This window comes from Grampus griseus (assembly GCF_964374135.1).
Source record: "Grampus griseus genome assembly, chromosome: 17".
Classification (NCBI taxonomy): domain Eukaryota; kingdom Metazoa; phylum Chordata; class Mammalia; order Artiodactyla; family Delphinidae; genus Grampus; species Grampus griseus.
The window spans coordinates 7,308,362-7,332,802 of NC_139011.1; the positions used below are offsets into that span (position 1 = coordinate 7,308,362).

Here is a 24,441-nt window from a genome sequence, read left to right on the forward strand (position 1 = left end):
TTGCGGTTCATTATTTTTGCGAGGAAATGCAATCCACTCCTGTGGCTGACCACGTACCTCAGTTGCCTGTTTGCAAGGAAACTCGGGTCCAGCCTGTCCTGTTTTTCATTGAAGGCCCTGAGTAATGTGGTCCCTGGAAACTCTTTCACACTGTCTGTCTGTACAGGGGCATCTGGTTGGGAGAAGCCGCTCTGCAGAGGGGACCTCTTACGTGCAGCCTGTGGCTTGAGGGGGAGCCTCACTCCTGTGATCCACCCAGAAGGGGAGCCCGGAATGGGCCTCCTGCCCCTCTGGGGGTGGATGTTGAACATCTCATAAGATTTGTGGCAAAAGAATGAGGAGGGGGATCTGGAACGTGATTCGTGGGAGGGTGCAAAATCTATTTTCATTACTATTTAAAAACAATCACTCCATTCCATGAATTTGATCATTTAACTACACAGCAAAAGACCTGACAAGAATCACGTCCAAGCGGGATACTCTTGTAGTCCTTTGAAGATCATAGGAGATATTGGCTGCCCGCATTGCTATAAAGTGGGACTGAGTTGAGATCTCCCCGCTTGTCCTGCCCACAGACAGGATCGCGTGAAGCCTCCCTGTTCTGTTATCCTTTTAAGCTCCAGTAATCGGTGAGTTAACGGGATGTCTTTTTCTTGTTCCTGCAGAGGCTCTGTTGGACTCCTACTGTTAAACAGACCTCTCGCTGACTCTACCGAAGGCATGGAGGTTACAGGAGAGCCACCCATTCTTTTCCCTCTGCTCACCTCTCTCACTCAGAACCTCATTTGTCCTCAGATCACTTGCCTGTGAGTGTGGCAGTGACACATAATTGTGACATTATAATCGCTGATTTTTATTCTTTTCCTCATGACGAAACCCCAGCATCTTCAGTTGTCTCGTTTATTTATTCCACTTTCCCATGATGGTGGCTCTGCCATCGTTGTGGTTCATCTAAGGATTCTTTCCCAGAAGATTAAGGATACATATATAATGTTAAAAGAACTGATAGTAACTGCAGCTTCTGTCCTCTGGACATAACTGCTAGTGTTTTCTATCCGTCCTCAGCATGTGATGGGAATGGCACGCCCACTTCACCCTCACTGGCTCCGTGGTGTAATTACAGTCATGATGGATTCATGCCTTTGGAAGGCCCGTGCAGGGGGGCCACATGTCTTTTGTAGGTGATCAAATCCGATGCATATTGCAGGGCTGAGGGTATGGGCGTCCCCCGTGCTTCCCGACCCTCAGATGATCTAATTCTGGATTCTCTGTTAGTGGTAGAGATGCCTGCAATCCAGATAGACATCTTTTATCTTTTAATTCCCAGTCCTTTTGATTGCTATATAAATATGGAAGTCTCACTGACTCCTTTCTCTGTTTTTCCCTCTTATCCTGCCCCTTCCTGTGAGAACCCGTTTTCAACTGCGTATTTTGATTAGTGAGGTTTGAGTCCTGCCTAAAGAACTTTGCGGTGCAATCCTGGGGCCCTGCCAGCCTTAATTATATCAAACTTCGAATTACACACACAGGTAGCCTCTTCAAATACGTGCGCACTTCACATTCCTTATAGAGCGTTTGTCCTGCAGTGACTGAGTGGTGACCTTCAGCGTATAGGTCGAGACAGTTCCCGCAGGGTCTTGGCGACGGGTTCCTCTCCCCTGTCACTTAACGCCAGCTCTTGTCCTTCGTGAGCCTTCTTTAATTCTCCCTTAGCCATTTAAATCTTTTCTTTTTCTGTCTTAAATAAAACTTCATTCAGAGATTTCTGTTCCTGATATGATTTCTGATGGCTGATACTCAAAACTACTTCCTTTCATAGCTCTTTTATGACTTGCTGAGCCCCTTTACTCCATGGCAGTGACTGAAAATTCCATTTCTTTGTGAAATTTTAAAAGTGAAAGTACATTCCATGATATATCTGTGGCCATATGGGAAATTGTCTGAAAAAATAGAGAATAAAGGCTTTTTCCCTATCCCATTCTGACACTCTTTTTCATATAGAACATCTTTAGCTGACCTGAAGATCTCAGTTATTGAACTTTGCTTCTCTTTCCCTTTTTCTATGACCCAGTTTTCCCATTACGCCCCAAGAAGCTGCAGCTCGGTTGGTGCAATTTGCAGAATCCCACTTTACTTGAGTTTTAACACTGCTGTGCTTGTTACTGTTTGCTCGGGAGCCCATTTCCTGGTCCACGTCCTTGGCCAGGGCAGGTGGGTTTTATTTGCTTCCTCCCCTCTCTGCAGCTTCCCCTTGCTGGCTGACATCGCTCAGTCTGCTTGAGGTTGGGGGCAAAGGCAGGGCTGTGATGGCCCTGGTCGGAGAAGCCAGAACTGTAGTCACCATCCGAAGGGCTCTGGTCCAGCCTTCCTTGGGTTTGGCCCAGGGCAGTGCTGCCGCAGGCTGGCTCTTGCGCTTCTGTCCCCCGGGGCAGTAGCCTCCATGCTAGCCAGAGGCGTTCCCCTAAGCAGGACTCTTAGTGTCCTACGGTGTGGACTCCACACCTCTTCCCCGCCCCCCCTCCATCCAGTTTCCCCATCTAGTAAATACACGTACTGCGCTCCAGCTGCCGGGGGTCTGTCTTCCCTCCTCGGCCTCTCTCAGCCCCACATCGATCCATCAGCAAGCTTTCTCCCTGCTCTGGGCGCTCCCTTCACCACGCACCTTAAATCACCCCGGCCCCAGGCTGCCACCTCCAGCAAGCCCTGACTACGGAAAATGCAGTCCCCGGGCGGGCAGCATCAGCACAGGGGGCTGGTTAGAAATGCAGAACGTCCGGCTCCCCCTCAGACTTGCTGAATCAAACTCTGCATCGCACCGTCGTCCCTGTCCCCCGGAGGGGCTCTGCTCTGAGCTGTCAGCCTTCCTCCCTGGTCACAGTCCTCGCTCTTCACCTGGCTCCTACCATCTCGCCTGCTGCTCTAAGATGCAGTTTTCAGACAGAGCGATCTTTTCAAAATGTAAATCAGATCCCGGCATCCCTCCCTGAAAACGCTCCAGTAACTTGAAAGTCTCCGGTAAGCTGGGACAGGACCTCGCCCTGGCCTCCCAGCCCTGCAGCAGCCGGCCTCCCGCGGCATCTCCTCGCTCTGGCTGCACCGGCCCACCAGGCTGCTCTGTGCCCACCTCCAGGCCTCCGCGCCGGCCGTGCCCCGTGGCCCAGGAGCTCCTTCCTCCCCTCAGCGGGGCTGACTCCTGGTCCAGGGCTCGGCCCTCTCAGGTCCTGTCGGGCCCGTCCTCCAGAACCGCCCTGTGTTGTGAGCTGGCACGGTGGAGTTGAGCCGGGGAATGGGCCAGGGGGGCCTGATCCAGTGCCCTGAGCCCTTGAAGGCAGGGCACTGCCTCACCTGGGGGCAGGCGTCAGTGCGATTAGAAGCTGAAGGATTTGTGTTTTGAGCCTAGTCGTTTCATAGGTGGTGATAGAAAGCGAACATGGTCATGGACCGCGTGGGCAGAGAAGCGCCCCGTTGTTAACAGCTGCGTGCCTGCGGCACCTGCCCTAGCCGCTCTGGTGCACCTGCAGCCCGGAGGCCTCAGGGGGCTTCCTGCTTCTCCAGGAGCCCCAAGTCCACCCCCCTGAGTAAGCAGAGAAGTGGGTGGAGGCGTGGCCGTCCAGCACAAGAAGACTGCTCTGCCCCTTCCACGGAAAAGCAGAGGCTCAGAGAGGGATCCCCACTGTGGGCCTGTCATGGACAGTGGCCTGGATCTGAGACTCTAGGCCGGACCACCTGGTCCAGTTGTGGCCCTGCTTCCCCAGTCGGGGAGTAGGAAGAGGATGTTTACAGAGGGGCTGCCCTGGTCAGGGAGCCGAAGCTCGCCTCCCGTCTGTCTAGGTCGTGGGGAGAATGGGGGATGGTGGGCAGGAGTCAGTTCTCAGAGACCCTGCCACCAGCCGTATCTTAGTTAGCTGGTTTGCCCACCCGCCTTTTCTCCCCAGCAAGTTGGAGGAGGTCTGTAGCACTTAGCTCAGGGCCTGGCACATTGTAAAGGCCTCACGAGTGTTCAGAAGCACCGCTGGGGCATCAGACTCGGGAAGCCGAGCCAGGTGGGCTGGGGCTGCCCTCGTCGGAACCCAGCTGAGCAGCCTGGTGATTTCCAGCTGCTGTGGGTGCCCCGCCGGGGGAGCCTCAGGCCTCTGAGACAGGGGCCCTCCCTGGATGAACAGCGCACGGGGGTCTCCCGAGAAGCCCATTTCGGGGGTCGCCCCGGGCCAGGTCACAGTGCATGGAGGAGGACACAGCTCGGGGCCAGATGGCCTGGGTGTGACCCCGCGTCTGTCACTTCATAGTGTATGACTAGGGACAAAGCACTTCTCCTCTTTGAACGTCTGTTTTCTCATCTGTAAAATGGGAAAATAATAGAACCTACCCCATGGGGCTAATGTACGGGTTATGCATAATTATGCGAATGAAGCAGTTGGCAGGGAGCCTGGCGCTGGTTAGGTCTAATCTTAGCTCCTGTCATAGGAGTGACATAGCTCCTTAGCCCCTGTCAGAGTTCATCGAGTTGCTCCTAGAATTCAGCCATAACTGCTTTGCTTCTGGAAGCTTCTGCTCAGCAAGCAGGTACTGATGCAGCCGTCCAGGCCCTGTGCTCAGCAGTAGGAGTCCCAGGGTGGATGAAACACTGCCTGCTTCATAGGAGAGTCTGTTGCTTGGTCCAGGCAGGTGGTTGCATTATGTAAACTGCCGTGTTTGTGGCTGGAGGCAGTTTGACCCCTTACCACGTGCAGTTGTCGTGACATTCTGGGTCATTCCCTGGAGAAGGCCCTCGAGGAGGCTGATTTGGAAGAGCTGGAGCTGAGTGGCATCATGCAACCGCTTGGCCACAGTAATGGGCAGTTGGGTGAGGAGCTCTGAGCCAGAAGGGGCACCAGACTTGAGAGCAGGCAAAGGGAGAAGGGCCAGAGAGGGTCGAGGTGGGCAGGTCTCCCTACTCGGAGAGAGAAGTACAAGTAGGAGGGAAATGGGCGAGTGGCTTTGATGAGCAGGAAGCGGCATCCACGCAGAGCCTCAGGGCGGGGTCTTAGGCTGCTCACATCAGCGCACAGGGCGGGTGTCAACACTGTGTTGGCCTCAGAGTAAGACCATCGCAGCCCCTTGTTCTGTTCTTAGACCTACTTTGCCACTGATGAACTTACCTGGGTGGGTTTGAGGGGCGATTGAAGTGGTGTATGTTTTGTTATGATAAACATTCTTTAAACAGAACGTGGATGTGCTTCATCACTGGGAATTTAGCCTGCCTTTCTCCCTTGGGTGAGAGCAGCGGCTTGGAGGTCCAGGGAGGAACAGGGTGCGTCCTGCCAGCTCCATGTCCTTGCCCATGGGGTCTTGTGGAGGCTGCCCGTCATCTGTGTAAAAGGACAGGGAGAGGAACTGCTAGAGGAAACAGTTTGTTAAATCGGGGGGAGAAGAGTCTGCACCAGCTGAGGAGAGAAGCCCGTACCTCCCCAGCACAGAGGGGGTGGCAGAGGGAGGGGGTCCACCACCCCACGTCTCCATGGAGCACCTGCCGGTCAGGTTGGGGGGGGCGGGGTCTGGTGAGCATCAAGAGCGTGGAGGCCTTTTGTCCTGAGCGCGTGCAGAGAGAGATGGTCGCAAACTGCCATGCAGGGGAGTTCAGTGAAGCCCTGCCTGACCCCGGGAGTGGCCCATCTGGGCCCACGGGCTACTGGGCAGAGGTGAGGCTTTTGGAGAAGCATGGCCCCCCGGGCCAGGTGCTTGACAGGGGTGCAGAGCCCAGGCAGTGCGTGGTACTAAGTAGAATGCAGTGTAGTGTGCTGAAAGGTCACCAGTGTGCAGCATTGTGCACAATAGACCTGTCTAAATATCCGAAGATATTCAGAGGCGGTCAGAAGCTACCTCCTGCCTCCTTCCCTGTCGCTGTGAATATGCTCTGTTTGAGCTCGGTTTGAAAAGATCTCCTGGGGCAGACATCAGAAGAATTCAAGTCAGGCATGTGTGGAGTGCCTACTATAAACCACGTGCTGTGTGGACATCGTCTGGGAGTGGGTGTACTAATCGTGCACCCTGAGGGGCAGTGGGGAGGTGGGGCTGGTGGGGACACCGCCCCTGGAGGGGATGACACCGCTAGCAGTGAGCACCACACACTGCTTACCACTCACCTTGCGCCAGGCCCCGGGCGCCCCACCATCTCTTATTCTCACATGTGCTGAGACAGACCACGCTGCCCTTCCCATTGTACCACCACTTACAAGAGAAGGAGGGATTGTTCTTTCCTTGGTCACGTGGTTATCGAGATCACACTCACCTGTGCTTGGACTCCTGAGAAACACAGGGTGTCCTAGCTGTGCACACCCTCTTTTCGCTGCTAAACTCAGCTGCCTACCGAGTTGGTTTGGCCAACGGGCAAGCCTTTCCATCCTCATCCTATGATGGGCTTGGGGCCAGTAGGAGGCACCTCTCTTCCCGTTTCCAGGCCCCTCTGTCACAGCAAAGAGAGTGAGTCCTGTCTGTCCCCTGCAGGCCAGGACCCCATGGACAAGGCCGCCCTGTGCAGGGGGCTCCCGGGTACTCTGGGGCCTCAGCATGGGGTGGCCGAGTGTCGGCCAGCTGGACCCTGCAGCGTCTCTGAGAGCCAGGACATACACGTGGGGACTGGCAGGGACTGTTTCTAGTGAGCTGTCTTTACAACCCGGGCTTTGGACTGTTTATGGGGTCTACAGAAAAGAAAATGTCTGCTCTCTCCTTACAATCAAGAGAGAATTAGGGTGGAGGGGAGGCATTATGACGTCTCCTCACGAAAGATGCCTTGCCTGATGTGGGCATGCATCACAGCCCTCCTCACTTCCTGTGCATTCTTTCTTTTTTTAAAAAACGCTTTAAATCTTCATTGATGTATGGAATGGTTTCTTCCTGCCTATGAATATATTTTGTATTTCCACAAGTTTCTCGCACATAATATTTACCCCTTTTTTGGGTACCATATATATGTGTACAGTTTTAGAGTTGGGAATTTATGATGCTTTTTTATAAACCACATTCGTTTATAAATTCAGGATAGTATTTACCATTTCCCTTTGTTTCTGACGTATGCAACGCCACACCTGACCTAAGGTTGTGACAGTAAATGTGCTTGCTTATTAACCTTGTGAAATGGGTCTGCAGTCCCCTTTTGAGAATGCTAGAGGAACCTCTGGTTTGGTTGTAATTAGAGCAGTGAGTGAAACCCTAACTGCTGTAAAAAGTAAGGCTCCAGAGCTTCAACACAAATAGCGGAATATTTCACATGAAAGGACTGACTGCAGTGTTCTTTTTTTTTTTAAATTTAATTTAATTTAATTTTTTTATACAGCAGGTTCTTATTAGTCATCCATTTTATACACATCAGTGTATACATGTCATTCCCAGCCTCCCAGTTCATCACCCCCCCACCCCCACCCCCCTGCTGTTTTCCCCCATAGGTGTCCATGCGTTTGTTGTCTACATCTGTGTCTCAATTTCTGCCCTGCAAACCAGTTCATCTGTACCATTTTTCTAGATTTCACATCTATGCGTTAATATAGATATTTGTTTTTCCCTTTCTGACTTACTTCACTCTGTATGACAGTCTCTAGGTCCATCCACGTCTCTACAAATGACCCAATTCTGTTCCTTTTTATGGCTGAGTAATATTCCATTGTATATATGTACCACATCTTCTTTATCCATTCGTCTGTCGATGGGCATTTAGGTTGCTTCCATGACCTGGCTATTGTAAATAGTGCTGCAGTGAACATTGGGGTGCATGTGTCTTTCTGAATTATGGTTTTCTCTGGATAGATGCCTCGTAGTGGGATTGCTGGATCATATGGTAATTCTATTTTTAGTTTTTTAAGGAACCTCCATACTGTTCTCCATAGTGGCTGTATCAGTTTACATTCCCACCAGCAGTGCAAGAGGGTTCCCTTTTCTCCACACCCTCTCCAGCATTTGTTGTTTGTAGATGTTCTGATGATGCCCATTCTAACTGGTGTGAGGTGATACCTCATTGTAGTTTTCATTTCTGTTTCTCTCATAATTAATGATGCTGAGCATCTTTTCATGTGCCTCTTGGCCATCTGTATGTCTTCTTTGGAGAGATATCTATTTAGGTCTTCTGCCCATTTTTGGATTGGGTTGTTTGTTTTTTTAATATTGAGCTGCATGAGCTGTTTATGTATTTTTGGAGATTAATCCTTTGTCCGTTGATTAGTTTGCAAATATTTTCTCCCATTCTGAGGGTTGTCTTTTCATCTTGTTATAGTTTCCTATGCTGTGCAAAAGCTTTTAAGTTTCCTTAGGTCCCATTTGTTTATTTTTGTTTTTATTTCCATTACTCTAGGAGGTGGGTTCAAAAAGATCTTGCTGTGATTTATGTCAAGGAGCGTTCTTCCTATGTTTTCCTCTAAGAGTGTTATAGTGTCTGGTCTTACATTTAGGTCTTTAATCCATTTTGAGTTTATTTTTGTGTATGGTGTTAGGGAGTATTCTAATTTCATTCTTTTACATGTAGCTGTCCAGTTTTCCCAGCACTACTTATTGAAGAGACTGTCTTTTCTCCATTGTCATAGATTAGTTGCCTCCTTTGTCATAGATTAGTTGACCATAGGTGCATGGGTTTATCTCTGGGCTTTCTATCCTGTTCCATTGATCTGTATTTCTGTTTTTGTGCCAGTACCATACTGTCTTGACTAGTGTAGCTTTGTAGTATAGTCTGAAGTCAGGGAGTCTGATTCCTCCAGCTCTGTTTTTTTCCCTCAAGATTGCTTTGGGTAGTCAGGGTCTTTTGTGTCTTCATACAAATTTTAAGATTTTTTGTTCTAGTTCTGTAAAAAATGCCATTGGTAATTTGATAGGGATTGCATTGAATCTGTAGATTGCTTTGGGTAGTATAGTCATTTTCACAATGTTGAATCTTCCAGTCAGGAGCATGGTATATCTCTCCATCTGTTTGTGTCATCTTTGATTTCTTTCATCAGTGTCTTATCGTTTCCTGCATACAGTTCTTTTACCTCTTTAGGCAGGTTTATTCCTAGGTATTTTATTTTTTTTCTTGCAGTGGTGAATGGGATTGTTTCCTTAATTTCTCTTTCTGATCTTTTGTTGTTATTGTATAGGAACGCCAGAGATTTATGTGCATTAATTTTGTATCCTACAACTTTACCAAATTCATTGATTAGCTCTAGTAGTTTCCTGGTGACATCTTTAGGATTTTCTATGTATAGTATCATGTCATCTGCAAACAGTGACAGTTTTACTTCTTTTCCAATTTGTATTCCTTTTATTTCTTTTTCTTCTCTGATTGCCATGGCTAGGACTTCCAAAACTATGTTGAATAATAGTGGCAAGAGTGGACATCCTTGTCTTATTCCTGATCTCAGAGGAAATGCTTTCAGTTTTTCACCATTGAGAGTGATGTTTGCTGTGGGTTTGTCATATATGGCCTTTATTATGTTGAGGTAGGTTCCCTCTATGCCCACTTTTGGGAGAGTTTTTAATCATAAATGGGTGTTGAATTTTATCAAAAGCTTTTTCTGCATCTATTGAGATGATCATATGGTTTTTATTTTTCAGTTAGTTAATATGGTTTATCACATTGATTGATTTGCATATACTGAAGAATCCTTGCATCCCTGAGATAAACCCCAGTTGATCATGGTGTATGATCCTTTTTTTTTTTTTTCCTCTTATATCTGTGAGGCAAGAACTGTTAACTTTTATTTTACTCTCATTAAATTTTCCTATTATGGTAGTATTTTTTATAAAGGAATTTATAAATTGAATTAAAAGAAACTTCCACTGAAGAGACTCAACATGTAAAAATAATTACTGAAATAATCGTTTAAAGAAAGTATTTCCCCAGAGAAGTCTTCACCAAGTGTATGATCCTTTTAATGTGTTGGTGGATTCTGTTTGCTAGTATTTTGTTGGAGATTTTTGTATCTATATTCATCAGTGATATTGGTCTGTAATTTTCTTTTTTTGTAGTATCTTTGTCTGGTTTTGGTATCAGGGTGATGGTGGCCTCATAGAATGTGTTTGGGAGTGTTCCTTCCTCTGCAGTTTTTTGGAAGAGTTTGAGAAGGTTGGATGTTAACTCTTCTCTAAGTGTTTGATAGAATTCACCTGTGAAGGAATAAAGACACAGACTAAGACAGTGGACCTGAGGACATGGGGAGGGGGAAGGATAAGCTGGGGTGAAGTGAGGGAGTGGCATGGACATATATACACTACCAAATGTAAAATAGATAGCTAGTGGGAAGCAGCCACATAGCACAGGGAGATCAGCTCAGTGCTTTGTGACCACCTAGAGGGGTGGGATAGGGAAGGTGGGAGGGAAACGCAAGAGGGAGGAGATATGGGGCTATATGTATATGTGTAGCTGATTCACTTTATTATACAGCAGACACTAACACACCTTTGTAAAACAATTATACTCCAATAAAGATTTTTTTTTTTTTAAATGCATGGGAGCAATTACCAACAAGTTACTGCGTAGTTGGGGCTTTGATAAATGAATGATTTAATTGAACTGAACTCAAAGGCTGCATTTACAGTGATTCTAAGTTTTGGAATTCAGTGCTTGATTTGCATTCTATAGTAAAACTTTTACTCTGAAAACTCTTTTAAGAGGATAAATATTGCTACTGAAATTCCACTAGGAAAGGTAAAGGCAATGCTCTCAGTGGTTTTCTGTACGTGTGAAGTAAAACCTTTAAGACATACTGTATCGTGACTTTTGTTAACAAGATACTGTGATGTGTTTAGGCGGCCTTGAATCCAGAGATAGTAGATCAAAACTCCACACATCAGTGACTCATAGGTTTAAGAAACTTTAGACGTCCGGCATGTCATTATTTTTCAGAAAAATTATTATTTGTACTATTTTGGAGGGGGACCCTGAGGCACTGATTTTACCTTCTTGGGTTATGTAATATTTTAACTACCTTAATGAGCTTTTTGTTAACAGCAGCCCCAAAATATGACAGTACTGTATCTAAAAACTCAAGAACTAAAAAGTTTCCAAATATATTCATTTAAAAAATATTCTCTGTGCTATGAGAACCAAATAAAATGTAACACATTAAATAAAGTTCTTCCTATTCAAAAAAAAAAAGAATTTACCTGTGAAGCCATCTGGTCCTGGACTTCCATTTGTTGGAAGATTTTTTATCACAGTTTCAATTTCGTTACTTGTGATTGGTCTGTTCATATTTTCTGTTTCTTCCTGGTTCAGTCTTGGAAGATTATACCTTTCTAAGAATTTGTCCATTTCTTTCAGGTTGTCCATTTTATTGGCATAGAGTTGCTTGTAGTAGTCTCTTTGGATGCTTTGTATTTCTGCGGTGTCTGTTGTAACTTTTCCTTTATTCATTTCTAATTTTATTGATTTGAATCCTCTCCCTCTTTTTCTTGATGAGTCTCGCTAAAGATTTATCAATTTTGTTTATCTTCTCAGAAAACCAGCTTTTAGCTTTATTGATGTTTGCTATCGTTTTCTTTGTTTCTATTTCATTTATTTCTGCTCTGATCTTTGTGATTTCTTTCCTTCTACTAACTTTGGGTTTTATTTGTTCTTCTTTCTCTGGTTCCTTTAGGTGTAAAGTTAGATTGTTTATTTGAGACTTTTCTTGTTTCTTGAGGTAGGCTGGTATTGCTATAAACTTCCCTCTTAGAACTGCTTTTGCTACATCCCATAGGTTTTGGATTGTCGTGTTTTCATTGTCACTTGTCTCTCGGTATTTTTTGATTTCCTCTTTGATTTCTTCACTGATCTCTTGGTTATTGAGTAATGGATTGTTTAGCCACAGGTTTGTGTTTTTTACATTTTTTTCCCTGTAATTGATTTCTAATCTCATGGTATAGTGGTCAGAAAAGATGCTTGATATGATTTCAGTTTTCTTCAATTTACCAAGGCTTGATTTGTGACCCAGGATGTGGTCTATCCTGGAGAATGTTCCATATGCACTTGAGAAGAAAGTGTAATCTGCTGTTTTCGGATGGAATGTCCTATAAACATCAGTTAAGTCTGTCTGGTCTAATGTGTCATTTGAAGCTTGTGTTTCGTTACTAATTTTCTGTCTGGATGATCTGTCCATTGGTGTAAGTGCGGTGTTCAAGTCCCCCACTATTATTGTGTTACTGACGATTCCCTCTTTTATAGCTGTTAGCATTTGCCTTATGTATTGACGTGTTCCTGTGTTGGTGCATATATATTTATAATTGTTATATCTTCTTCTTGGATTGATCCCTTGATCATTATGTAGTGTCCTTCCCTGTCTCTTTTAACATTCTTTATTTTAAAGTCTATTTTATCTGATATGAGTATTGCTACTCCAGCTTTCTTTTGAGTTCCATTTGCATGGAATATCTTTTTCCATCCCCTCACTTTCAGTCTGTATGTGTCCCTAGGTCTGAAGTGGGTCTCTTGTAGACATCATGTATATGGGTCTTGTTTTTGTATCCATTCAGTGAGCCTGTGTCTTTTGGATGGAACATTTAATCCATTCATATTTAAGGTAATTATAGATATGTATGTTCCTATTACCAGTTTCTTAATTGTTTTGGGTTTGTTTTTGTAGGTCCTTTTCTTCCCTTGTGTTTCTCACTTAGAGAAGTTCTTTTAGGATTTGTAGAGCAGGTTTGGTGGTGCTGAATTCTCTTAGCTTTTGCTTGTCTGTAAAGCTTTTGATTTCTCTGTTGAATCTGAATGAGATCCTTGCTGGGTAGAGTAATCTTGGTTTTAGGTTCTTCCCTTTCATCACTTTAAATATATCGTGCCTCTCCCTTCTGGCTTGTAAAGTTTCTGCTGAGAAATCAGCTGTTAACCTTATGGGAGTTCCCTTGTATGTTATTTGTCGTTTTTCCCTTGCTGCTTTCAATAATTTTTCTTTGTCTTTAATTTTTGTCAGTTTGATTACTGTGTGTCTCGGTGTGTTTCTCCTTGGGTTTATCCTGCCTGGGACTCTCTGCGCTTCCTGGAATTGGGTGGCTATTTCCTTTCCCATGTGTTCCACTATAATCTCTTCAAATATTTTCTCTGCTCCTTTCTCTCTTCTCCTTCTGGGACCCCTATAATGCGAATGTTGGTGCATTTAATGTTGTCCCAGAGGTCTCTTAGGCTGTCTGCATTTCTTTTCATTCCTTTTTCTTCTGTTCCGCAGCAGTGAATTCCACCATTCTGTCTTCCAGGTCACTTATCCGTTCTTCTGCCTCTGTTGTTCTGCTATTGATTCCTTCTAGTGTATTTTTCATTTCAGTTATTGTATTGTTCACCCCTCTCTTTTTTTTTTTTTTCGGTACGCTGGCCTCTTACTGTTGTGGCCTCTCCCGTTGCGGAGCACAGGCTCCGGACGCGCAGCCTCAGCGGCCATGGCTCATGGGCCCAGCCGCTCCGCGGCATGTGGGATCTTCCCGGGCTGGGGCACGAACCCGTGTCCCCTGCATCAGCAGGTGGACTCTCAACAACTGTGCCACCAGGGAAGCCCTCTTTGTTTGTTCGTTAATTCTTCTAGGTCTTTGTTAAACATTTCTTGCATCTTCTCGATCTTTGCCTCCATTCTTTTTCCAGGGTCCTGGATCATCTTCACTATCATTATTCTGAATCCTTTTTCTAGAAGGTTGCCCATCTCCACTTCATTTGATTGTTTTGCTGAGGTTTTATCTTGTTCCTTCATCCGGTACACAGCGCCTCTGCCTTTTCATCTTGTCTATCTTTCTGTGAATGTGGTTTTTGTTCCACAGGCTTCAGGATTGTAGTTCTTCTTGCTTCTGCTGTCTGCCCTCTGGTGGATGAGGCTATCTAAGAGGCTTGTGCAAGTTTCCTGATGAGAGAGACTGATGGTGGGTAGAGCTGGCTTTTGCTCTGGTGGGCAGAGCTCAGTAAAACTTGAATCCACTTGTCTGCTGATGGGTGGAGCTGGGTTCCCTCCCTGTTGGTTGTTTGGCCTGAGGCAACCCAGTACTGGAGCCTACCCGGCTCTTTGCTGGGGCTAATGGTGGACTCCGGGTGGGCTCAAGCCAAGGGGTACTTCCCAGAACTTCTGCTGCCAGTGTCCTTGTCCTCACGGTGAGACATAGCCACCCCCCGCCTCTGCAGGAGACCCTCCACCACTAGCAGGTAGGTGTGGTTCAGTCTCCCCTAGGGTCACTGCTCCTTCCCCTGGGTCCTGATGCACACACTACTTTGTGTGTGCCCTCCAAGAGTGGAGTCTCTGTTTCCCCCAGTTCTGTCGAAGTCCTGCCAGCAAATCCCAATGGCCTTCACAGTCTGATTCTCTAGGTATTCCTCCTCCTGTTGTCAGACTCCCAGGTTGGGAAGCCTGACGTGGGGCTCAGAACCTTCACTCCAGTGTGTGGACTTCTGTGGTATAAGTGTTCTCCAGTTTGTGAGTCACCCACCCAGCAGTTATGGGATTTGACTTTATTGTGATTGTGCCCCTCCTACCGTCTCACTGCAGCTTCTCCTTTGTCTTTGGATGTGGGGTATCTTTTTTGGTGAGTTCCAGTGTCTTCCTGTCGATGACTGTTCAGCAGTTAGCTGTGATTCCGGTGCTCTCATAAGAGGGAGTGAGCGCACATCCTTCTACTCCACCATCTTCTTTGCAATGCTCTTTTTTTCTCTTTTCCTTTGTGCATGGTCTAGTGTCACTTGCTCGTAGGGTGCAGCATGCAGAGGCCTCGTACAGACCTTCAGACCACTGTTGCTCCTGCGAAATGGCTGCAGGGCCGCCTCAGCTCGGTGGGCCATGCAAACACCACCAGGTGTTCTTTTCATTCTTGTCTGGTTGTAGTATTTGGATTTTTGTCTGCAGCTCTCTAATTCTTACCGTATCATAGAGGCTGAGAATTTCCGCAGTGGAAGGGACCTTAGAAAATGTTCACATTCTTCTGATTATTGGAAATGCTACCGTGTTCAAGACCGGGGCATCTCCTTCAGGAAACCACCCCTGACCACTGTCCAGTCTGCCCCCTGCCCACCCTGGGGGTCCAGGAGAAGTGTCCTGTCTGCCCCCTCCACTAGTCTGCAAGCCCTGTCAGGATGGGGGCATGGGGGGCCCATGGTTCTGTTTCCAGCTTCCAGCAGAGTGTCTGACACATTAAATTCTCCTTAGAACAGGAGGCGGAGAAGGCATCTGAAGTACATGGGGACTCAGCATATGACAGATGAGAGCCAGAGGCTTGTCAGGTGGCTTATTCAGGAAATGGCTGACCACTCAGAGTTGTCCATACAGAGGCCACGGTCTGTCTGTCTTGCAGCACAGGTGCTAATGTAACTGCACATCCCTGCTGCAGCCACGGTAGCACCTTTCCTGGCCAGCAGACCATTGCAAGCACTGGCCTTCAGATCTGCTTCCGACTTTAAAGCTTGTCTTCTGTCCCTCTTCTGGTGTGTCACTCGCTCTGGGCCTGGTAACTTTTGCCTGCCTGCCTGCTGGACATTATCATCAGGTGATGCTCCGTAGGGCCTGATTACACGTGAGGACCCTGGCCAGCAGCACTTTACGCTGCCAGCTCTCTTCAAAATCAGACCTTGTCTTCCTTAGAAAACCGGCCTCGCTCCAGTGTCTGCACCCACCTTCTGCAGGGTTTGCTGCGTTCACTCTGCGTAGTAACTTTCATTCCTGCTGGTACAGGAGGAAATGCTGACTTGGGACATCTTGCCTCGTCTTTCCTTGTGGTACAGGCTGAGTGCCTACCCTCTTCTCACCTCCCCCTGATGCGCCACTCTGGAGAGTTCAGTTTCTCCGCAGCTTTTCAAAGTGCCCGCTCTGTGCCCAGCACGGCACTGAGAACCATCCTGTGCTTCTGAGGGAAAATGTTTTCTCGGCCAAAACACCTTGTGGCTTTTGGAAGAAGCAATTCTGCGTCTTCCTTCTTTTTCTTTTTTCCTCTCTTGCTTTTTGCCTCATTTTTCCCAATTATTAAAGGACTGTATTATTTTAAAAATTTAGGTGACAGAAAAAAGAGAAGAGGGGCCCATGATTGTACAGCACATAGACGCCCACGAGGAGTGCCGACCCCCCTCTGGTGCGGGTGTGGAGCCCGATGCCGTCTGTTCAGGGGGTACTGGCTAGGCCCTTCCTCGTGCCAGGCCACATCACAGGTGCTGGAATAAAGTGGCCAAAACACGGCCCAGGTCCCTGCTTTCATGAAGCTCACGATGGTGAGCAGGTAGATGAACAGGTGATGGGATTCCCAGGGGCGACAGTGCAGTGAAGGAACGAGGGCAGGAGAGGCTGGAGTGTGTCCGAGGCTGCTGCTGCTGCTAGGGGGGTGGCTCTGGGACGTCCTGTTGGACGCGGTGACAATGGAGTGGGAGCCCAAAGGGAGTGAGGGAGGGACTCCGAGCAGGGCAGCCACGCTGGGGGAGGACCCAGGAGGCCGGGAGGGCACTGGGCATGGGGCGGCAGCTCCGGGCAGGCAGGGTCTGGCCGGGCACGGATGCCCAAGGGGCTGTGCTCAGTGAGGGGACACACAGTGTGGCACATAGGGTTGTGTGCTGCCCTCTTCACTCATTCACACATAAGTCTTTTCTCACTTATCGCAGAGCCTGTAGGGCACGAGGGAGGTGCTGAGCGTCCACGTCTTAGATGACAGGGCCCTGTCTGTGTATCTGGGAGCCGGTGCAGCGGAGCAGAGGTGTGCAGACTGGGGCACAAGCACCCCCACCCACATCCCAGCTATCCCTTAGCCGCCGTCATCTCCGTGGAGGAGATGGGGTCTCGGTGGGAAGCTGCTCTCCCACGAGTACAGAGCCCAGCAGAGTGCCCTGGTCTGTTAGAGGTCTGGTCTAGATTCTGGAACACTTGAGGTGGGCAGAGCTGCAGAACTCAGAGGCTGACTTAGTGAATAATTTGCACAGTCCTATAGGTTAAGGTTTTCCATTAAGCTCTCTATGCTGCCGATAATTTAGCTGGAAGATGTGTTAGATACAGCACTTGGGGAAAATGGAGTACCCATCTCAGGGGATAATGACACTGTGAAGCCAGATTATTTCTACCGTGGAGAACAATTGTAAGCCTGTGCTAGTAGATTAAACTGCTAGAGTGATCGTTTTGAACAAAGAAAATGGTCGAGAGCTATACAGCCAGCCATAAACTGATAGGGGTAGGTAAAGAGTAATAATTCAACCCTGTTGATCTATGGCATGTAATCCCTTTAGATGCTGCCACGCTACAGCTGCTGAGGAAGGTGTCCGGACCTGAGGTCACCCAGACTAACGTCCAGATTTTGCTACTTTCCAGCTGTTTGACCTTAGATGAGTCACCAGACATTAGAGGTTTCATTCAGAGATGCACAAGCCACGAGATGCTGTGCGCAAATGATTGGGATGAGGCCGGGAGAGTGTCCACTGGGTTTCACGGGGACAGGGAAGAAATGCCATGGTTTGCAGAAACACAAAGCCAAACAACAAACAGAGTGAGAATCATGTAACAGGTAGAGTGCGGGAAGTGGGAGGAGGGGCTTGCTCTGCAGGGAGCCTCTGTGCCTCCCTCTGTAACGCAGCCCTCCACCACCCCGGCTCCTGTTTCTCCAGCCGTACGTGAAGCGGGGCCTCTCCGGGCCTGGCGGAGCTGCTCACACAAGCTTGTGAGAACGTAAACTTGTGGTGAGTTAGGCTTTGGACGCCCCGCCTGTTACAGCTGTGCCATCTGGAGGGCCACTCTTTGCAGGACTTCTGTGAACTGGACATTTATCTTTGTCACTCTGTCTGCTGAATTAAGCCCAACGGACCGTGTTTGGAAAGTTTATTTTACTCTTATAATTAGCAGTGAGTGAATTTAACTGGTGATTCCGGTAGACAAATCCCTAGAGCTGAAAATTGGAAAAAAAAATGGAGAAAGGATTATGTTAAATAGACTTAATACGTAGAAAAGGTAATATGGGCAAATAAATGTAGCTATTTCGAGGGAGAGACAGATGATGCTAAGTCTTCTCTTCTCATGTTAGGCAAGTTGCGGTTCAGGGGCTGCCGCCGATTGGGTGATGCAGGACGCTTCCTGGGAAGCCGCCAGCGTCTTCCTTTGTAAAAGCAAGTCTCAGTCTCTCACCTGGTGAGCGAGGTTCTTCGGGATGTGGTTGTGAACTTCATTTCATGCCTCGCCCGCCCCCGCTCCCCAGCACCGCCTCTCCTATGACTCGTGCACTTTGGACAGACACACAGCCCCTGGGAGCCTCCCCTGTGCAGACACACTCGAGGTCTGGGGTCCCTCGCTCAGCTAGGAGCAAAGCCTCAGTGCAGACGAGGGGCCCGTAGGAGACGCAGGATGGGGATGTAGGAGTCCTCCGGGCTTTGAGGGAGGGCACGAGAAGCGTGATGGGGAAGCCTGGAACCGGAGGGTGTGGAAGCAGCGAAGAGGGCGTCTCAGTGAGTAAAGTTGAGGTTGGCTCAGCAGCGTCAGACAGCAAAGGACCGTGTGGAGAGGTGAGGATGGAACTCTGCCCAGTGGGCTTGGTGACTGGGAGGCGGCGGTGGCCCTGGTGGGGCTGTGGGCACATGCCTGCCCTTTGCCGCCTTCCCTCGGCCTGCCATGCCTTTTCCCACCATCTGCAGACAGCGCCTTCCACGAAGTGGCCCCGGGCCCTGATGTGACAGAGTTAGCATGTAATTGCCCTTATTTCGAGCACGGTGGCCTCATGTTGGTTTCTGCCCTTCTTCCACATCTGTGGGCAGTAGCCACGCCTCAGTCGTCCTGGGACCTCCTGGGACGGCTCCTGGGTGTGTGTCTACCCTGCTGCCATGGGAACAGGAGCTGCAGCCTCTGCTTATCAAAGCCCTGGGCCTGGCAGGGATCTCTTTGTCCGGGGCAGTAGTGTCAGCCCTTGTCAGTGCTCAGCCATCGAGGCGCTGGAGTTGTCCAAGAGGAGAGTGAAGTCTTAGGCTGGACGTCCTCCTCATTTTAGGCTTCATTTCTGATGATGGCAATCACTGTGTGTGAACGACAGTGCCAGGAGGGTATCTCAAAGCTCGTGTATTGGTTGATCTCCCCCTTTTTCTTTGTCACCATTGTGTCATCTGTTTACCTGAAGTGCATCAGCTTGTTTTGCACACCTGAGGCTGGGACCGCAGCATAAATCACCCATGCCGCCTGACTTCTTTCTTCATGTAGAATTTACTGACAGTTAAGAGAAAAGCATTTGTTGAGTATTCCTTCCCCCTTTTCCACCCTTCTGTCAGGTACCTTCTTTCAAAGTGAAATAAATCAATATTTACTTCTAAAGTCCCGGTTCACAGTACATTTTCCCATTTAAATGAAATTGAAACAAACAGTAAAAGAAGAAAAAGGCCTCCATCTACTGCAGAAAAACAGCTCAGGCTAAATGGATTAATACTTTCCACCCAGGGTATCTCTCTAGCTTCTGGTAAATTCCATCAGTCCAAGTTAAAGGTTCCTTCCAATCAGTAACTTTGTGTGGAGCCCACCCCAGACGTGCCTCGTCCATTTTCTTCTCTGCATTAAACATGACCCCGTCTGACACAGCCCTTCCTGCTGTCAGGGAATGACACAGGCACAGGGCCGAGGGAGACCCCTGGAAGCCCCATGGGGCGTTCCCAGAGACGGCATGGGGTCGTGGCTTGTTATAGAGGGCCAGACAGGGAGGAGACCTTCCCACGCCAGGCTCCAGCTGGGAAGGGAGTCAGAAGCGTCATGAATGGGAGCTCACAGAGGCCACCTGAGCAAACCCACTGCTTCCAGTCTCTCCTGGGGGTCCTGGGAGTCATTGCTCCTTCTGCCCTCTCTGCCTGGAGTCCCATCCCATGCCTCCTCCGGAGGCTGCCCTGGCACTCTGTCAGAGCATTGCTCGGTTCCTGTGTCTGCCCCGCTAGACTGGTTTTCCACCATGTGCTGCCTGAGCGCCCATCAGGGCACCTGCACCCAGTGGAGCATCGTTGCACAAATACTGGGTTCTTGCTCCGTGCCAGACATCCGCCCTGCCCACCTGGCTCTGGGAGAAGAGCTTTGCCGGGGCAGTGCCGTCCTAGCCCTCACGGAGCTCAGTTCACTGGGACCTGATAAAATGACAAAGGTTTTGTTGAATGAATGAATAATTGACATGCCGCAGTACCTTAAGAAAACGTTGTTCAGTACACGAATGAAGACACCAAAAGCGCAGTGACGTTATTAAGCACCCACTTTGCATACGGAATCTTCTTCAGTTCTCCTAGCCATTCTCTGAAGTGGGCATTTTCGTCCCTATTTTACAGATGAGACACCTGAGAGTCATAGGGGAGAGTGGGCAAGGCTCACAGCTAACTGCGGGGGAGCTGCTGTGTAAGCCCCGCGAAGTGCAGAACAAAGTTCTTTCCACCTCGCCTTTCGGACCCCCTGGGGAAGGCCGGTCTCTGTGACATCCCTCCCTACATCTGAGGGCTCTCGTTCCCCAGCTCAGCAAGTCCAGGCCCCTTCACTGTCCTCCTGGGCTGGTTTTCTAATCCTTCAGTCATTTCTGCAGCTCTTAGGGTCTCAACACTTTCTAAATCTTTCCCATATTGTTTGTATCATTGCTCTTCTCAAAATCAAAGACAGTTGTAAAACAGACCAGAATGCACAGTCAGGGAGCTGGGGCCTTAGCACCAGCTGGAATTTGGCCTTGTCTGGAATCGGCCTGCTTGGAGCTACAGAGAAAGGCCCGCCCGTAGGAGTGAGCAGGCCCCTTCACTGACAGAGCCCCGGGGCAGTGAGTGCCCATCAGCAGACCCCTCCCGTGGCTCTGAGGCACTAGTGTTAGTGGACGACACCTGGGCAAAACCAGGCGTGCAAGGGCGTGTACTCCTGCCTGGTGTGCTGTTGATGTTCTTCATACACAGAGCTGAGCTCCCAGAGTGTGTGGAGAGACAGATAAGCCAGGATAAACTAGTCCCTTTTCCACCACCAAATGGACCAGCTATGAATTTCCAGGAGACCCCGCACCCAGCCCTCTACACGGTTGCAGGAAGTAACTCCTAGAGTGCCTCGGCAACTCCCACGCCTCTGGGAGGCATCACGAGAAGAGCTTGGACTGGGTGTTTGAACTTGGGTTCCACCATGAGCCCCAGCTGGGGCCCCTGACCACGTTACTTTGCACCGGTGAGCGCCGCTCTCCTCATCTGTAAACCGGGGGTGAGAGCAAGCGTAGAGCATTGCTGAGATGATTCTGTGCAGGAAGGACCAGCTCCTGGAATGTGCCAGACGCTCCATAGGCAGTCGCTGTGATTCTCTTGTCCTGCTGGACCTGGAAGTGGGGCCCGTGTGACCTTTCTCTTGCCCTCCCGCAGGTCACGGACGAGGAGCCCAGTTCCAACCACACGGTCATGATCCAGGAGACCCTCCAGCAGGCCTCCGTGGAGCTGGCTGAGCAGCATCACTTGGTGGTGTCCTCTGACGACGTGGAGGGCATTGAGACGGTAACCGTCTACACGCAGGGCGGGGAGGCCTCGGAGTTCATCGTCTACGTGCAGGAGGCCGTGCAGCCCGTGGAGGAGCAGGCCGTGGGGCAGCCGGCCCCGGAGCTCTAGAGGACACGCAGTGTGGGACAGCGCCACGGGGCAGGGCTGCCGGCCTCTGTGCAGCCCCCGGGACAGCCAGGGCGGGGAGGCCCCAGAGAAGTGCTCTCCCAGGCTCTCCTCTGCGCTGTCCACCCTGGTGGCCGCGTGGGGCTCTCCTGGCCCAGCTTTGGGTGGGCGAGGGATCGGCATCACCAGCGACACAGGAGCGCTGCCCACAGCACAGGCATACGCACCTTCCCCCCACGTCGTCTGCTTCCAGAAAGACCTGTGCCTCAACTCCCCAAACATGGCCCGTACCGCATAGCCCCTTTGCTTCAAGTGTCGAACAGAGACCCCCAATTCTCATCGGCATCTTCCCTGAATCACAGCCTAACTCCTTGACCCCTGTCTGGGTGCCGAATCTTTACCTGGGACTGCTCTGCAGCCTGGTAACCAGGAGACAGCTGTCAGAGAAAGTGACCTTACGGTGTTTGAATCACCTGTGAGAGAAAAGAGGGGAGGGGTTATCTACACAGTTCTACCCTCCTCAGGCATCAGGGGCGCTTATTATCGTGTGAAGTAACGATGGTTTGACGGCCCTCCCGCTCCCATCACACATGGTGGTCTCAGCTTACTATCTTGGAATTCTTTTGCTTTTAAAATAAATGCACTTTCTCCTATTCACCTCCTACTCTATGGAGGTGAGTTGGATAGAATAAAAGCATTCTCTGCCTGAGTACTTCTGCTCCTCTGTTAGGTTAGTGGGTTTACCTTTCCCTTTCCCAAGTCAGAATCTGGGATTTGGACCCCACCCAGGACAACCCTCTCTGAGACCCAGGCCCTCAAAATGTGACAGTGATGCTCGTTCTCCCTCTGAAGCATTAGCCTTGCTTTGGGGCCACTGTTTGAGGTTAACGGTCTTGGCGCCCCACGTCCTGGCACCTCGCATTGGGTTTGCTGCAGCCCCTTCCCACCTTGGGAGGAGAAGTAAACCGACAGTCAGGAGCCTCCGTGATGCTCTCTAGTCCGACTGCCTTTTAGTCCAGGTGCTCGTGATAAATCCCGTACCTTTTGGCGCCTCTGCCGTGTGGCAGCTTTGTGGAGGCACCGAGGCGAATCCTACTGCCCCCTGTCCAGCCCCGGGGTCTCCTGACATCGTCACCCAACGTCCAGCTCACTGAGATCAAGATCTTTTTTCTATCAAATGAAATTTTATTTAATTTATAGTGATTCTAACCAATTGTTTGAATAAACCATCCTTTTAAGTTGTAAAATACCAAGCTATTGCCTCATGGTTTTAGATTTTCACATTTCTAGACTAGACAATGAAAGCATCTATATTACATAGGACGGTTCACAAAACTGTTCATCTGAAACAACGTTTTTGATGCTCTTTGGGCACTAAAAACAGCCAAAAGTTTTGATTCAGTAACAAATGAAGAAAAAGCTTGAGAATTATTTTTAATCCTACAATGGTTTGCTGTCCTTTGTTTCCAAGGAAGACATTACTGACCCATTTTCAGTAAAGAATGAACTTTGAGTTATTTCTCTAATAAGGGTGGTGGATTTCTACCAGTCTTGGTAAAGATAAATGGTACAACGAAACGATGGATTTTTTTTCTCTTAATGTTTAGAAGCCTGTGTGTCGTGTTTGTTTGTTTGTTTCTTGACATATAATTGACCTACGACACTACGTTAGTTCCAGGTACACAACATAGTGATGGGATATTTTTATACATTACAAAATGATCACCACAGTAAGTCTAGTTATCGTCCGTCATCTACAAAGTTATTACACAGTTATTGACTATATTTCTCCATCTTGTACATTTCATCCCTATGACTCATTTGTTTCGTAACTGGAAGTTTGTACCTCTTAATCTCCCTCACATATTTCACTTACCCCTCCAACTCCTCTCCCCTCTGCAACCACCTGTTTTGTTTGTTTTGTTTTTTGGATTCCACATATAAGTGAAATCATAGGTATTTGTCTTTATCTAACTTATTGCACTTAACATACTACCCTCTAAGTCCATCCATGGTGTCACAAATGGCTAGATTCCATTCTTCTTTTATGGCTGAGTAATGTTCTATTGTGTAGATATACCACATATTCTTTACCTATTCATCTGTTGATGGGCACTTAGGTTGCTTTCATATATTGGCTATTGAAAATAATGCTGCAGTGAACATAGGGGTACATATATCTTTTTGAATTAGTATTTTTGTTTTTGTTCTGAAAAAATACCCAGTTGTGGAATTGCTGATTGTATGGTAGTTCTATTTTTAATTTTTTGAGGAACCGGCATACTGTTCTCCATAGTGGCTGCACCAATTTGCATTCTCACCAGCAGTACACAAGGGATCCCTTTTCTCCACGTCCTCACCGACACTTGTTATTTGCTGCTTTTTTGATAACAGCCATTCTGACAGGAGTGAGGCGATATTTCGTTATGGTTTTCCTTTGCGTTGCCCTGATGATTAGTGACAGTGAGCATCTTTTCATGTGTTTGTTGGCCATCTGTATGTCTTATTTGGAAAAATTCCTATTCAGGTCTTCAGCCCATTTTTTATTGTTTATTTATTTTTGATGTTGAGTTGTATGAGTTCTCTGGATATTTTGGATATTAACCCCTTATCTGATATATTGTTTGCAGATATTTTCTCCCATTCAGTAGGTGGCCTTTTCATTTTGTTGATGACTTCCTTTATGGTGCAAAAGCTTTTTAGTTTGATGTATTCTCATGTGTTTATTTTTGCATTTGTTTCCCTTGTCTGAGAAGACATATTAAAAATATATATATATTGCTCTGACTGGTGTCAGAGAGCATACTGCTTATGTTTTCTTCTAGGGGGTTTATGTTTTCAGGTCTTAGATTTAAGTCTTTAATCCACTTTGAGTTTATTTTTGTATACGGTGTGAGAAAATGTTCTAATTCTATTCTTCTACATGCAGCTGTCCAGTTTTCTCAGCTGGAGGTTTCATTTATTTA

The 24,441-nt window shown here is 48.2% G+C and overlaps 1 protein-coding gene across 2 annotated transcripts in view; it reads left to right on the forward strand.

Moving 5' to 3' along the window:
- ZFAT (zinc finger and AT-hook domain containing) overlaps nucleotides 1–22,861 on the forward strand; it is a 187,611-nt gene extending 164,750 nt beyond the window's left edge. For both annotated transcript variants that reach the window (XM_082674419.1, XM_082674418.1), the window contains one exon: nucleotides 21,239–22,861. In XM_082674419.1, coding sequence (XP_082530545.1) covers nucleotides 21,239–21,478 — 240 coding nt within the window. In that variant the 3' untranslated portion in view covers nucleotides 21,479–22,861. The remainder of the gene's footprint in view (nucleotides 1–21,238) is intronic.
- The last annotated feature ends 1,580 nt before the right edge of the window (nucleotides 22,862–24,441 follow it).